Below are 16,246 nucleotides of genomic sequence, written 5' to 3' on the forward strand. Positions count from 1 at the left end.
GGGTGAAAAGCTCCCACGAATATATATACACACACCCACGAATATGTCAACCTGTCCTCGGAGTATTGAATGCATTCATTGTGGGTTCCGTATGAAAATTTGACGGTAGTTTCACTGGTAGGACCACATTGCATTGGGCTACACCTTGAAACGGTCCAGTTGAAGAACCAGGACCAAAGTCGAGCCGAAATTTTTGTACCGTCTCCGATTTGGAATTGGATACAGATCATCTACGACGACCAATCAATGGATATGCGTGAAATCAAAAGCTTCATTCACCAACATGACATGCTCTAAGGCCAGTATTAAAAAAATGATTTTTGACAACGTCTTCAAAAAAGTAATTTTTCCAAAGCTCTGTTTTGAAGCCATCCCAACATGCCCTTTGTTTCTGCGCCACTGAGAGGGACTACTTCGAGGGTTTGTATTGCTATCTTTTGTAAATCTTACACTCTTGGTTGGAGGGGCCAATCACCCACCACTTCAAGAGTAATTTCCATTTAAGTAAAAGAAAGCTGATGATTTAGGAGTTAGATGAAAGTGGTGGGGTTGTATGTGAAATTTCAGACGTCACGTCGTTATCTGATCTTAAAAATTTTTAAGAAGACTTTACCATTGTTTGCATAGACCCCATTATCCTCATCAATGACTTGGGACAGAAAAATATTGGAAATCTCGTGTGCCCTCCGGGAAAGTGAGTAGGGGACGACCAATTCAACCAAGAAAAAACTTACAACCACACACCCAACATTGTTTGCATAACTCTGTGTAGCTCCTGTTTTGTCCACCAAAATTTTGTTTCTTAAGTAGTACCTGCTTCTTCAAGAACTTATCACAGAAGAGCTCTTCTAGTTCCTGTTTTGTTTTTACTTCCATGAAGTTAATTTCATGATTAATTTCCAAACTCATAGTTCCAAATCGCACACTGCCCAGGTGCTGAATGGGGACAAAATTTTTAATTGGAGGGGCCAAAGGGTCTTTTTAAAATTTTTACATGGACTAAACTATATTTTTCTATATTTTTACTGGGCCCGAATAAAATTGTTTTAAAAAATTATAATTACTCAATTTTCTTTCCCCAAGATATCGAGGGACTGAAGGTTAGGATTGAGTTTTTATTCTTGTGCTCAACAATTTCAACTCTATGGAGAAGGTCAGGTTGTGTAGATGTAGAAGACGATCGATCTCCAAACTCTTTACAATATTGGAGACGGCAGACAATGGAAGGTGCTGTCTCTTTGTGCGTGTGGACATCTTGTAATCTTCTTCACAGCTGTGAATGAGACCGATGCCATTGTTTTGTCCCTTTTTTCGACATGACGACTAAAGTTTAGCAAAAAAATTCTGGGCCACGAATGCCCAAACAACAGACAGAATTCCAGATGGTGAAAGAGAAATGAATCAGTCAAATGCAAATTTTGATAAGAAATTAATGATAACCCAGTTTATGCAAATAAGAAGTCATCGTCTGTATGGGTGCATGATAATTTCTTCATCCCTGCTCATCTCCTTCTGAAAGAACTAGGACAATATGAAGAAAATTGAATGGTGATTTTGGTTTTTTTAGTCACTCAACCATTTAACTAGAACTGTATGATCCATCATGATAGATGATTAAAAGAAAAATGAGAAGAAAAAGTCGATGAGCGTTATATTGGTCTACTATCAATTCCCACCATTTTATGCACATTTTTTTCTCAAGCATCCATATGCATCAGATGGACTGCAATAGTTAGACCGTTAGGTGACTCTAGAGTCACCATTCACTCACTCTATATATGTAATATGAAAATTCATAAAAGAAAGATTTAAAATTAAGGAGAGACATAATGGAACAACTTGTAAAAGAGATATTGCAAAGTAAAAGAGGAGAGAGAATGACATCGAATGAGATTTCAAAAGATACATACATATATATATATATATATATATAGATTTTCGATCTCAATCTTTCTATGTATGCCAGAGTGAAACTTGAGTTCATGAAAGAGCGTAGGTTAAGTCTCCATTGCCTCTTGAGAGATGGTTTTTACTTTCAAAATTCATATTAAAAACATGACTTAAAATATATTTATTTAAGTATGTAAAGATAATACTCATTTTTACTTGCTTTCATCCACTATATAGAAACTTATTTCTTCCATCATTGGGTACATGAGATCATTAACTATAAATGAAATAAAAATATAATAACTTAAAAGAACTCTTTTTGGGATCACTAATCGAGTGAATAATAAATAAAAAGTAATCAATACTAAGCATAGGAATATCATGAAAATACATTCTATCAAATACATATTCATAAGGGTTTTTTCATGTTGGACAAATTCTAACCTCAACAATTAATGTGATGGAAAGGAAATCTCATCCCAAGCTCTCATTCTTACCATTCATTCACATATTAATTGAAAAATCGACTAACTATGCATGAATATTATCATAAAACATAGACAATGCACACGTTCAATGAAAAAAAAAAGAAAGAAACATACTTCGGACCCAAAGGAAGAAATGAAATTTTGTTTCACCTTGGTCATGCTCTTGATGCATTCTAGAGTAGCTCTTGACTTTGGATAAAAGATTTTAGAGCTCTCTTGTATGACCATACAAAGATGATGAAAAGAAAAATGAATGGGAAGATGACTGCAAACCTCTAAATAGAGAAGTTGAAGAAAGACAAATCTACTACTTTGAGTGATCATGCCTTTCAAATGGAACTCCAAGGTGTTGAAGAATGAAGATGAAGAAGATTTTAACAACCAAAGTTGATGAAGAAGAAGAAGAAGAAGAAGAAGAAGAAGAGAAGAAAAGAGAGGGAAGAGTAGAGAAATGGAGAGAGCTAATGGAAAACTTCTAAGCTTTAATTGGAAGAGCTATAGAAGCACTTCAAGAGTTAGCTCACACTCAAGAGTGAAGATTTGTGGAGTAGTTATAGAGAAATTTAAAGCCAAAACCTAAATTTTGATTTTTTTTTTTTGAATTTCACAAAGTTTTCATTCAAATTTCAAAATTTTTAAATTATTTTCAATTTTTTTTATATTTTGTAGGTGTTGATCAAAGGAGATTGGCCCTTAAGTCTGCAAACACTCTTTGGATCCACCCAATAGGACTAGAACGCCCCCCTTGGAGGTGGTTTTTGCCCAAAAAGGGGTCTACTAAGGAGACAGACCATTTCTCACGCAAAATAGGTTGTGTGCTTGTGCTGGCGCAGCAAGGCTCGGTGCCACAAAGCCTGGTGTGACAGTACCCTGGTGCTGACAGTGTGCCCTGGCCAGAGCACACGACAAGGCCAAGCATTGCTCGGCCAATGCACCTTGCAGTGCGCCAGGCATTTTTTATGTTCATGTTGGTGGCCAAACGTGGATTTGTTTGGTCCTACTTGGATTTGTTCATGTTGGTGGCCATAGGGCACAATTAACATAGCATTTTTAGATGGCCATTTTCTATAGGAATGAGACTCGAGCTCATTTTTTTTGTATGTGACTGATGAAGGCAATAATATTCCGAAGGCAATTGAAGCCTGTTGTTGCAACCTAATTATGTGAGGGAGGAGGTTGCATCTTTAAGAGGTTGGGTGAGATTTCACATGCTATGCGTGGGCGGAGGGAGGGGGGCTACCTAGGCCCTGGCCCCACCTCAACTAATTGAAAAAAAAAATACACTATAAAAATTGAAAATTTTTAGTTGGGTAATGTATTTTATAGATTCGGATTTAGTTTGGCTCTACTTGGATAAGTTCATTGAACCGTTTGACCCCACCCCTGATAGAAATACTCGCTCCGCCCCTAACACTATCGATTCATACAAAGACCTAAAACACATGCATAAGTCAACTTAACTCATGTATTACACATATAACACACATAGGCAATCAGCAACAGCAGATGACATGCAAAGGGGATAAAACACGGTTCATGCTAAGAATATTTTATATAATAACAAGTACTATTTATAGCGCAAGGATGCTTTTGCAGTCTTTCATGGGGATGCGGCTTGTCCTTTATGTTTGAACAAGGTAGAAAGCTAAGGTAGCTGATTATTAGTCATCAAATAATGTGGAACCTATCGGCTTCATATTTCTTTCGCCATTCGTTGGTGGCTAGGGATGTCAACTGATCGGATTCGGATCGGATATCCATCCAAAAATGCCTTTAAAAAATTGGTTATGGTAAGCAATTTAACATTTAAATAAGAAAATCGGATCGGATTCAGATTTAAGAAATAACATCCGATCGGATTCGGATTCGGTTTTAAGTAAATATCCGATCGGATACTTAATCATCTTATTCGATCGGATACGGATTTGGATTCTGTTTTAAGTAAATATCCGATCGGTTACTTAACCATATCTGAATCCGAATTACAGCTTAATATCTGAATCCGAACTGGGAGTTCATAACTGAATCTGAACCGTGAGTTGATATCTGAATCCAAAACACATGTGCTTATGCCAAACCTTCCGGACAAAGACTGCTTGGGGGTTAGTCCTCTTAGCTTTATTATAATAAGTGTTCTTGTACATAAACTTCTATTATTTAATCAAATTATACAATTTATTAAATCAAACAATTTTTTTTTTTCTACTAGTTAAAGGTTTTTGTTTTTAAATTTGTGAATTATGTGTTGTATATCAAGTACCTACGACTTTTAGACATATTATATGATAATACAAAATAATTTACTTGATTAAATAAATAAATAATTGATAATTTGATAAATAAAACTTTTTTTATGAGTTCAACAACGGTTTCACATTAAATATATTTGTTTGTGATTAATTTTCATATTTTTAAAAATACTCATTTTGTAGAAATTTCTTGACACAAGTTTTTTTATTAATGTTAATTAAATAAATACATTATTTAAGATATCATGTTTAGTTGATGCCTTAATTATAATTGTTTGTTTGTTTACACAAAAACGTTTAATTAAATACAATATAAATTATTAACTAATTAGTTTTATGTGATATAGTTTTAAATTCTTTAAGTGAAATGGTGTATATGGTAATTATTTGATTATTATTATATGCAACTTCGTAAAAGCCATTACCTTTGAATCAGATTATACCCTAATGTATAATTTATATTCTTATAACTTTAAGTTGGTGCCTTTGGCTAAACCTTTTGCCCAACCATTCATAGGTCGCAACTTCAAAACGTGGGAACACCAAATCAAATCAAGCTTTAGGTTTGGATTCAGAATTCGGATCGGATTTGAAAATAACTTAAAATTTTAAATTCGGATCAGATTCGGTAGATTTTAAAGTCGGATTCGGATATGGTATAAACTTCTTCTCAATCGAATTTGAATCATAATCCAAATCCGAATATATGAATATCCAAAAAATCGGATATGATAAAAAGTATATCCGATCCAAATTCGATCCGTGTTGCCATCGGTGACGTTCTTTGGTGTTATAGTGGAAAAAATAGAAAATTAAAAAGACTTATTCCATACTATCTATGGATAAAATACTTTGCCCATATTATCTGTCTCCGCCTCTCGTATTTTTATATTTTTGTATCTGTTTATATCATTATATTTATAAAAGATAGGCTAAAACATTAAGAAGCACAAAAAAAAAATCATAATATGTATATATATATATAATGAGGGAGATAGAAAGAGATATAGAGAGAGATTATGCTCTGAAATTCGAATAAATCTCAACATCCCGTGTGCGCGGGAAGTATATGTTTTGCAGGATATTTCCGCGCCCATTTATTTGGTTCAGAAAGACACAACAAGAAAGATTTCGTGATGGGAGAAAGAAACAGGGCTTTCGCACATATCAGAGTGAGGGCGAGTTTATGGTGGGCTGTCGTTCAGAAACGAGCCGCAGCGAGTTTAAGAGAAACAGAAAAGGAGCATGGGTCGAGAAGAAGGATCGCCTAAAGGTGTTCAGTCGCTGATACGCCTTTGATCTCCCTCCATGATTTCACAGAGGAAACTTCTATTGGCAGGTACTGGCCGTAGCTAATAGAACCTTTTGTTGTTGTGCTAATCTGTTTTAGGACTTCTTTTATGTGTGTTCATTGCTTAACCATCTTATTATGCTGATGGGAAGTTGAAAGTAATGCACTATAAGAGTTGCTTGAAAGTACTAATATTCTATGAACTTTCTCTCTCTCTCTCTCTCTCTCTCTCTATATATATATATATATATATATATATATATATATATATAGCATAAATGTGCTCAAAAGTAAAATGTTTAATACAGTACCAGTATTAATTAAAAAAATTACAACATTTCATGCACAGATCAGATTAAATAAACTACGTCCGTGTGTGGGCTAAATAAATATAAGGACTAGGTAAAGTAATTATGAACTATTGTTGAAGGCTGACAAAGTTTAATATACAAAATTGCAATAACTTCAACTTTTATTTTGAAGTGCAATGTTACTCATGAATCCACAGTAATCAAAATTAAGTAGATCAAAATTAAATAGATCAGTCCCGGAATATCGGTGAAGTTTTTGATGAAGCTCGTGTTATCTCTCTTCACAGTCACTACTTCGTCGATCTCACCACTTGGATGCCAATAACGATTGTAGGGGTCATCAGGAGACCTGCCAACAAAAGCCCGTCCATCAGAATAAGATGTACTCTTAATTATGACGGCTTCCTGAAAAGTTTCAATATTCAGGTTTGAATTCAGATTCGAATCCAAAAGAAAAAAAAAATCCATATTTGAATATGAATCCAAAACCTGATTTTAAAATCCTAAACAAACTCAAATATGATACTTGAGTATACATCTGAATCTCAATTTTAAACCTAATGCAGCTGACTTTCAAAGTTGATATTGTAAGGGCATTGGATATTGAATATTTACTTGAGACTAAATCTGACCTGAATTTGAATCTGAATCCAGTTGAATATTTATGGGTATCCGAATTCAACCATATGTCATTTATTAGATCCTAATTTGAACTGATTTCTTAATTAAATATTAATTTTTTTGTATTCGATCATTTCAAAACTGTTCGGCCAGATATTCAATCCAAAATGGATAGATTATCATCTCTAAGCATAGGTTTGTCATCAAAATTCTGTCAAGAAAAGGATTTATTGACAACCGGTGCTAGACTTGGAGTTTCCAAGAATTGGTATTTTAGTAGGAGAGTGATTCCTGTGTTAGAGTACCACTCTACCAGCTATGAAACCTTTTCACTTACTCCATCACATGTTTTTTCTTGTTCTTCTTCTTTTATTTATTTCTTTTTCAATCATTCTCTCCACACTGAATTAGTCAATCCAATGAAATTAGAGAAGAGGCTTGACAATCTGATCCTACATACACAAACACAATATATAAGCCAATTTTACTGCGAGTAAAACGACACCATGAATGGTATCATTTATTTCTCTCTTAAATTTTTACAAGTTAAAATGAGTTAAAGAAGAAACAAATGAACTTCAACGTCATCAATGACGGTAAGATTGGTGGTAATATATATATATATATATATATATATATATATATATATATTAAAAAATTGGATAGTGACTCTCGCTTTTTAGAGTTACCCATCTATCCAATCTGCACCGTCCAACATAATATGATAAATGGTTAAGAGATAAATAAGGAGAAATGGGTGTTAGGTATTTTCACAATCAAATATTATTTTGCATATTTTTCTCCTTGTTTTTCTCTCAACCATTTATTTGATTTAGATGGATGGTCTTAATTAGGCGGCTGGGTAACTTAGATAACTAAAGTCATCATTCACTCACTCATTATATATAGATTCACTCAGTGAGTCTAATTATCTATATATAATGAGTGAGTGAATGATGACTGATTATCTAGAGTCACTCGAGCATCTAATCAAGGAAAAAAAGTGTATACTAATATTAAATAATGAAAATGCCATTACCTTTTTCTCCATACTTTTTTTCTTAACCGTCTATCATGTTAGATTTAACAGGCTAGTAGGCTAGTGACTTAGAGTTACCATTCAATTATATATGTGAGAATCTGTGTCCCTTAGATCTTCTTTTTCTCTACATTTGAAGCTATTTTGGGTTCTTGACAAGTATTTATGTTCTTATCCTATTCCCTGAATTCAAGTTTTGCTGCACTCAAAGAAACACTAAAACTATACTAATGGATGACTATTATATTTTCAGATTATTATTATGATGCAAATAAGTACTTCTGTAAAAATCGGTTCCGAAACCGATCTCCCTACTCACTAAGCCAGATATCTATTCAATTCATAAAGTTACTGCATTAATGAATAGGCCATTAATTATCTAGTAATTCATTCGAATTTGTTGTGAATTGGCAAAAACATTAACTGTTGTTCTTTAAAATATTAAATAAAATGCATAAAAATAATAAAATTTCCAGATTATTTAAAAAAGCTTGTTAAACACAACACTTCTGGACCTGCCACTCGATCTAACTATTTCAGACCAATTCCGGTAACATTGTTTTTTAACTTCAAAAATTAGCTAATTAAATACTGTGAAGTGCAAGCTAAACTGCAGCATTCATAGATATTTTGACTTTTAAATCAGCCTTACAAACTGCGACCCATCGTTTTAAAGTTTACGGATATAACTTTCGTCTTACCTTACGAAGTCCTTCGCCCCAAAGGCTACCCTTTTCCGCCAGCGGTGGACGTCTTCCATGTCGTTCGTATCGTACGCTTCCGGCGCAAGTTCCCTAATTATAAGGGCGGAGATGAAGGGTATCTGGTCGGGCGACGTCTGAGCAACACAAACGCTGATGTTGTCTCTCTTGGGTGCATATATTACTTCATGATAGTAGGACTCGCTGGATGAAGTCTCCACTGTCACCCAAGGATTGCCATCAAACTGAAGATCGAAGGATGGTGGCGATGACTTCCCGTCGTAGTTACCATAGAAGAAGGATGCCCGTATCATGTGCTTCCTTCCCCTCGCCGCGCCTGGTATCACGTAGCAGCTCTTCTTTTGGAAGGGAAAGTAACGGAGCGTATTCTGTTCTTGGTAGTATGAATTGTTAACATGGACCTTCGCTGTTTGCCCTGTGTTAATATAATCGCCGTCGCCGACCCATTTGATGCCCAGCTCGTCGGTGCGCGTACCCGTTGAATCTCCGCAATCGATGCTCAAGGACACTAGGGAAACAAAGGAAACTCAGGGTTATGATTTATGAAGAGCATTCATTTTGGGATGTACTCCCTGCTGGAGGATCTGCCTCCATCGATTTTTTGATTGATCAGCAACGAATGAGCTCCCAATTGAAGGTTAGGGGTTAAACTAATTAAGAACGCTGACTGTGCGGCCTATACATGTGGGCATCTTTACTTCTTGATTAACAATAAAAGAAAACAAGCCCTGGGTGAGATCAGGAGAACGATTACTTACGCTTGTCAGCAAATCCTGACAAAATTTGGATCGCAATGCATAAGCCGGCAAAGAGGACCACGGATCCTGCCATCTTAAAAGGTTGATGTACCGATACAAGTCTCTGCTCTCAGAACAGCACTTCAGAAGCTGAACCAACCTTCTTCTCTGCAAAGAATGACTACAAGGATGTCCGCTTGATGTTTTTCCCAAGAGGCAAAGCTTCTGTAAGGCATGAAACGCAGAGACATATTTTTAAGGAGTACTCGAAGGTAGGTAATTAAGAAGCCTTAGCAGAAGTCCCAGTTTGACGATTATTCATCATCTGTCCTTCTTCCCCACAAAAGTCGTTGTTCCCCACGAAAATTCAACAAGATAGCACTGAACGTGGTAACCACCAATCCGAGTTTTATTATTCATACGATGTCCCCCTCGGTTTGGGGTATTTAATGCATTCATTGTGCTAAAATTCATCCCTATACTGGTGGGAACCACGATCCCAAGATCATGTATCTTCGATTCAATTCACAATTAGTAAAGATTTATGATACATGTATAGGGTGTAGCCAATGCGTACGAGCATATATGTTCTGACCGCTAATTCATATCTAATATACTTTCATCAACTAATGTTCTCCGTTATTTGTGTGTATAATGCTTATATTATAGAGTATATGGCTATTCATAAAAAGATTCTTCAAGTTCATAGAATATCTCTCTCAACGAAATAAATTGACCCAGATGGCCTTGTCTGGACGTGATCTGCACGCCAGTCTAGGTCTAGACCTTGAACAGCCTAGTACTTGAAGCCTCGCTTTGACTGGGACCATCATTTCGTGGAAATTCTTCCTTCCGTTTTTAAAAGGATAAATCATTTGAGTCACCTGATGATATGTGTTCATTTATCTAGACCTGGAATCAATGGCACAGAATTTTTTGTTCGATATTGCAGTTAGATTACGATAAATAAGATCTTCTAGTCTATCTAGTTAGTTGTGCTCAACTACGTAGCGGTTGGTTCATATCAGAGGCAGATTTGTGGTCATATATTTTCAATTCATGGCAGTATGCATACTTTTAAAAATTTCCAGCTAGTTGACCTGTGTTTATTTGAACTAGAAAATACGAACGCATGGAAAATTGAGATTTGAGTTAATATGGATTACCCAACTTGTTTATAGGGGCTAAATTATATGTTCATATATTTCTACCGGGGCCGAATTAAAAGTTTCAAAAAATTATAACTTGGTGACGAGCTCCGTCCTCCTGCGACACAACTGATTGTCGTCGACTGGGTTGTGCTCCGCCGTGTACGTTCCGTGGTGGACGAATTCAACTGTGCGTGCCCTGAGACCGTTTTCATTACCAGGATACAATGCAAGTATTCTCCTTCTTAAAAGAATTTGGGAAGTGTAATGACATAACACAAAATTTGACGCATTTTGGACATGATTTTGCTGATCTTGTACCCAAGAAAATGTGCTTTTTTTTTAAAAAAAAAAGAAAAAAACACACACATAGGCGCCCAATGATAAAGCGCTGGTACCCATGGCCATGTTCCCTTGCGCCTAACATTCCTATGCTTTTGTCATGGTGACTCGTTTTTTCAGATTTGCTGTGGTTTCCACGACGTTGAACCATGTGTATTGTAGCTTAATTGTTGCAGATCTATAGATCTTGACCGAGTATTTCTCTCTCCAAAAAAAAAAAAGAAAAAGAAACACACACACACACAAAAGGACGGTGGCTAGTGTCCTTCCAGTCTACCAACCGGTGGCGATTACCCAGATAAAGTCCAGGCTGAGTCATGTTTCCCCTTTCAATTTACCAAAATCTGCACATCGCTTTTTCTGAATCAAATTGTTAAGCTTAGATTAAAGCAATAGGCTGAATCGAATCGAAATCGGAATCATTTGAACAAGAATCGGAATCATTTCTTAAATCCACACATTTATAAAAATCTGATCGGACATCAGTTTTTAAATCCAAATTCAAGCTGAATTTTTAAATGGATGTTAAACTTTTTTTTCTTCATATCTGATTTTTTGAAGCAGTTCTATTTGATATGTGACCCAACTCTATTAACATCCCTAATGATTCCCATAGAACACTACAAGGAATCAGGTATTTAGTGGTGCGAAATTTAAAAAAAGAATGGTAAATGGGCGACCATGATGGGTCATTGGGCAAGAGTAGCAGTAAATTACTGTTAGTGTATCGGTTTAAAAAATTTGGGTAGATAAGCATACTCTTATGTTTTCATATTTTATTCATATAACGCTTTTAAAAGTGTCAAGCTTGCCTCTTAAGTAAATATATGGGACAGTAACATATTGCCAGCTTCCCCTTAATGAAATGAACAAAAGTATTGACCTTACTTGCATTGGTGAGTCCACACAAGGAATGACACCTGAATACTATCATCATTAGTTACGTGTCAAGGAGATGTTAAGGAAGCCTCGACTTCTTTAACGTACTGCAATTGCAACGATGATATGCCTTGGCCTTATATTAGAATAAAATATATATAATATAATATATAAAAATATAACATAATATTTAAATATAATTATTTATAATAAAATTTTATTTTTAAATAAAATAATAATTTAATTAAGGTATTGGCCCGAATTGAACCAACTCAGTCCATCCATCCCAGTGCACACCTAGCCGGAGGAAAGGCAAGATAGGGCCACATGGGCCCTGACCTTAGCTCAAATTTAAAAAAAAAAAAAAAATTACATGTAATAAAAAATTTTATTGGTTTTATATAAAAATTTTGAAAAATGATATTTCGGCCATACTCAAAATTTAAAAACTTTAATCCAGCTTCATGAAAAAATTTTGGTTCTGCCCCTACCTATAAGCGTGGAGATAAAATCTCTGCTTCCAACCACCACATACAGAGACACACCTACGATGCCAATGGACATTTGTGTCATAGACACTTGAAGTATGATATTCATGTCTACTTCAGCAACCATTTTTTCTTAAATAAAAAAAATTCTTTGAATTTTTTTTCTTGCCCATGAAACACCCTAGAAGTCCTTTTCCCAGCACACGGATTCTAACTCGATTTTCCCAAGACCAAAGGTCAAATATGCCATCTCGTATTAAATTTCAACGAGGAACAACATATTAAACCAACCGTGTTTGAGATAATGTAAAACGAAGCCATAATATAGCATGGTCAGGTTTGGTTATGGAAGCACCAGTAATGGAGCTACATGTTGACTGGTGTGAGCATTCGCCCTCACTCACAGCTTGCAAAAAATTTGTAGATTTTACATATTGCTCCTACAACAGTTTGCACTTTCATATATAAATTAATACGGATTATATAAAATGGTTTTAATTAGTGCCCATAAGAATCTAAAATGGTTTTAATTAGTGCCCCTCGGCTAAGAATCTTTTACTCAACCACTGATTGGATGTATTATCAAGTTTGGCGTACTGGCCCGGTCTTTAGCTGACCTGCTGGGGCACGGATTGAGCTTAGTCGGCTAAATATCAACACTGGTTTAGGGTTAGAATGGTGGAGCCAAGTACGAACCCAGTCTCGGTGCTGCCTACAATTTGGTGTGGTTTGTTACCTGAATTCTCATGGGACTGAAAAATTAGAGAGTGACTTGTCATTTTATGATTTTCTTCAAATGTGATCTTTAATATTGTATTTGCAAAGTAAGTTGAAACGGCAATCTGTCATTAACAAGAAACACTAAGAAATTAAGGCAGCAAAGAACAAATTGATCATGTACCATTGAACCACCCATGAACCATCTGTGGTCAACTGAAAACATAATTAAGCAAAAAATTAGTCAACTGAGTATTCGATTAGTGCAATATTATAAAAAACAGTATTGGCACCATGTCAGTTTGCTTGCCAATATAGTGTATCAGCCAAATATGATGTATCGGTTCTTATTGCTGTAATTAATACGGATTCAAAATTTTATTTAGAATATTCTAGATTAATTATTTTATAAATAAAAAGAAGGACATGTATTAACCATGTGCCTCTATGAGCAAGGGGCCTATACTGTATACATAAGCCAAAACACAATAACACTAAGCAATCTTTATAACATAAAATTAATTACAGCAAGGGTTTGACAATGCGTGCCTTGATCCGCTCCTGAAGTTGCTTTACGTAGAATGTCGTTTCATGGAAAACATGCTGTGTCCCTCTGAATTAAAAACCATACTGGTTCTGTATCCTGGGGGATGAGGGCTTGGGTGGAGGCTTTGAATATTTTCAAGCGGTGGGTCAAACCCTGCTCACTGAAAATTAAAAACCTGGAAATTAAAAACCACACTGGTCTCTCACACTAAAGTTCCTTCTAATTTCTCATGCCCGAATGCACAATAGGAAAAAAGATCAATACATCGAATCACATCAGGAAACAATTCCTGCATCTTGGTCACCTTGGCCCTATGAGCCATTGGGCCATCTAGATGAGCCCAAGCATCATTTTCACAGCCCAGTCCCAAGCTCCACCTGGCAGTATTGGTCCAAAAATGAGAGTGGAAGGAAAAAAGGTTTATACTCCGAATTCTAAATCGGGTTGTTGTCAACAGTTGAAGGGGAAATCAGAGTCCGGTGAAGAAAATTAGGTGACTGCAGAAAAGCAAGTAGAGGACAGAAAACAAGATGCAGTAAAAGTTCTGCTTTATGCACTTTAACACGTACCCATATGCCTTGAAGAGAAAGAAGACAGAACCATCTAGTTGGTCAAGAAAGAGTGTATTAAAGTGAAGATGCCACACAAAGCATTCTAAAAAGGGTAATTCAAACTTCTTAAACAACCAAACCAATAGCTCCTTTATATTGGGTTGGAAGGGTTCGAGCTTGGCTTGACACTTGACACAGCTCGAGCTCAGAAATGCTCAGCTCGATCATGAGTCACGCTCAATAAATTAGGCTCATGCTTGACTCAAGAATGTATTTTTGGAGCTCGACTCAACTCAGGAAGCTCATTTGTTTGATTTTCAAACAATTAACAAAAACTTGCCGCTGACTTCATTATCACACATACATAGAACAATGAAGAGAGAAAATGAGTAATTAATGTGTGTGAGAGAGATTGAGGTTGTCATCATTCGTTAAATGTCAAAGAAAGCAAGGGGGAAGGGGGAAAGAGAGTAATTAATGTCAGATTGAAGTGGAGATGCCACTTAAAGCATTTAAAAAAGGGCAATTTAAACCTCTTAAGCAACTGAACCAATAACTCCTTTATATTGGGTGGGAAGGGTTCGAGCTCAGCTCGACATTTGACACAACTCGACTAGATAATGTGTCAACCTGGGAAGCTCATTTATTTGATTTTCAAACAATTAACAAAAACCTGCCGCCATCTTCATTATCACATATAGATAGACCGATGAAGAGAGAAAATGAGTAATTAATGTGTATGTGAGAGATAGAAAGGTCGTCATCAATCAAAGAGAGTGAGGAGGCAGGGGTGAGAGATTGAGTAACTGTCAGATGCCTCATGCCAAAAAGTTTATCGACTCAAACTCAAAGAACTCGAAGTTGACTCGGTTAAACTACCGAACTTTTAAAAAACTCGTACTCAGTGCGCCTATGGAAGCGGTCATTTCGAAGTTAGGCCTCGAGAGTCAACTCAGTGTTTGGCCTGCACTGTGAACATTGAAGTGGTTGAAAGAATTCCCAGATATCTAAAGAAAACCCTTGGGCAATGATTTTAGAATAAGATGAATGAGCATACAGATACTGAAGGATGTCCAAATATTGCTTAGGAAAGCATGCATTGAAAATCTACAACTGATTATTGTCTGTACGGGGGAGATGATTTGGTTTGTCCAGACAAGAGAAAAACAAAAGGTCATCTCCAAATCCAGTGCCACACCAGAGTATCGGGTGATGGCAGCAACAGCTAGTGGGATCCCATGGGTCAACATTAATGGTAAAATTTGAAATTTAGGTCCTGCTCCTTTGCACTGTGATTAGAAGGCAGTGGTTTTCAGAATGGCAAATTCAGTCTTTAATGACAGAACGTAACACACAATGAAATTGATTGTCATTTTATAAGAGAAAATCCTCTAAACAAATTCCTAAACGGCCGCATATAGCTTAACATAAGGGATATCAAAATAACAATTGATTCAAGCGCTTGATCAATGGGGCTTCCATCACGTATATGCCCCACTTGAGGGAAGTAATGACGGGATAATTGGCAAGTGTTCATGGATGATATTCTAATTTATCATGCATATCATTATCAAGCCATTGGCGATTCTCATTTCCATATTTAAAACATAGCCATGGGGGCAATTTTGTAACCCTCCTAATCTTCTTCTCAGCCTTACCATTATCCACGTATCACATTGGAAGGATTGATGAGAAATACACGAGCACATGTTGTGTGAGGTTGTTACCTTGGATGCTGGATCAAAAAGTTTTGAACCATGTTATTTCATGCTCTTTATCACTCATTTTTGTCTTTTAGATTCATTTTCACAATCCAACCTTGCCACACTTAAGTTCTTGGCTTCTTCTGCCTTCTTCTCACCTCCCCTTGGCTCGTACCCTATAACTCAACCGTGACCTTACCGACTGTAGACCTTCAGTCCACTTTTTTAAGAGTACTTCCTCATTGATTTCGCATCATCACCACCTGAATTTCCTTGCCATCAGTCATATGATGGCTCAAATCATTGCATAGGAGAGCTAAGAGCATGAACAAAAAATGAAATAAGGACCCTGCACCCAAGCTCTCAAATTCAATTTCTTTTCTATTTTTAAAAGACATAGCCAGTTGTTGGCTTTTTCCTTTTCATGTTTTCCAAAAAAGTGATTTAAGTTCATTTCCTTAGTTTTTTGTCAAAAAACTTATTTTATAAAAGCTAGTTCTTTTTCAATTACAAAGACTAATTT

At 36.0% G+C, this 16,246-nt stretch overlaps 2 protein-coding genes across 2 annotated transcripts in view; both read right to left on the reverse strand.

The window, feature by feature from the left end:
• LOC116254513 (uncharacterized protein At1g24485-like) overlaps positions 1-16,246 on the reverse strand; it is a 79,042-nt gene that overhangs the window by 11,956 nt on the left and 50,840 nt on the right. The gene's annotated exons all lie outside the window — the stretch shown is intronic.
• Positions 6,413-9,565, reverse strand: LOC116254407 (uncharacterized protein At1g24485-like). Its single transcript, XM_031629788.2, has 3 exons — positions 9,370-9,565; positions 8,591-9,119; positions 6,413-6,578 (listed from the first exon to the last, which is right to left on the reverse strand). Exons 1-3 carry the CDS (start codon positions 9,440-9,442, stop codon positions 6,413-6,415), a joined length of 768 nt encoding a protein of 255 aa, XP_031485648.1. The 5' UTR covers positions 9,443-9,565.

The sequence above is a fragment of the Nymphaea colorata genome, chromosome 5 (assembly GCF_008831285.2).
Source record: "Nymphaea colorata isolate Beijing-Zhang1983 chromosome 5, ASM883128v2, whole genome shotgun sequence".
In the NCBI taxonomy this organism is placed as follows: domain Eukaryota; kingdom Viridiplantae; phylum Streptophyta; class Magnoliopsida; order Nymphaeales; family Nymphaeaceae; genus Nymphaea; species Nymphaea colorata.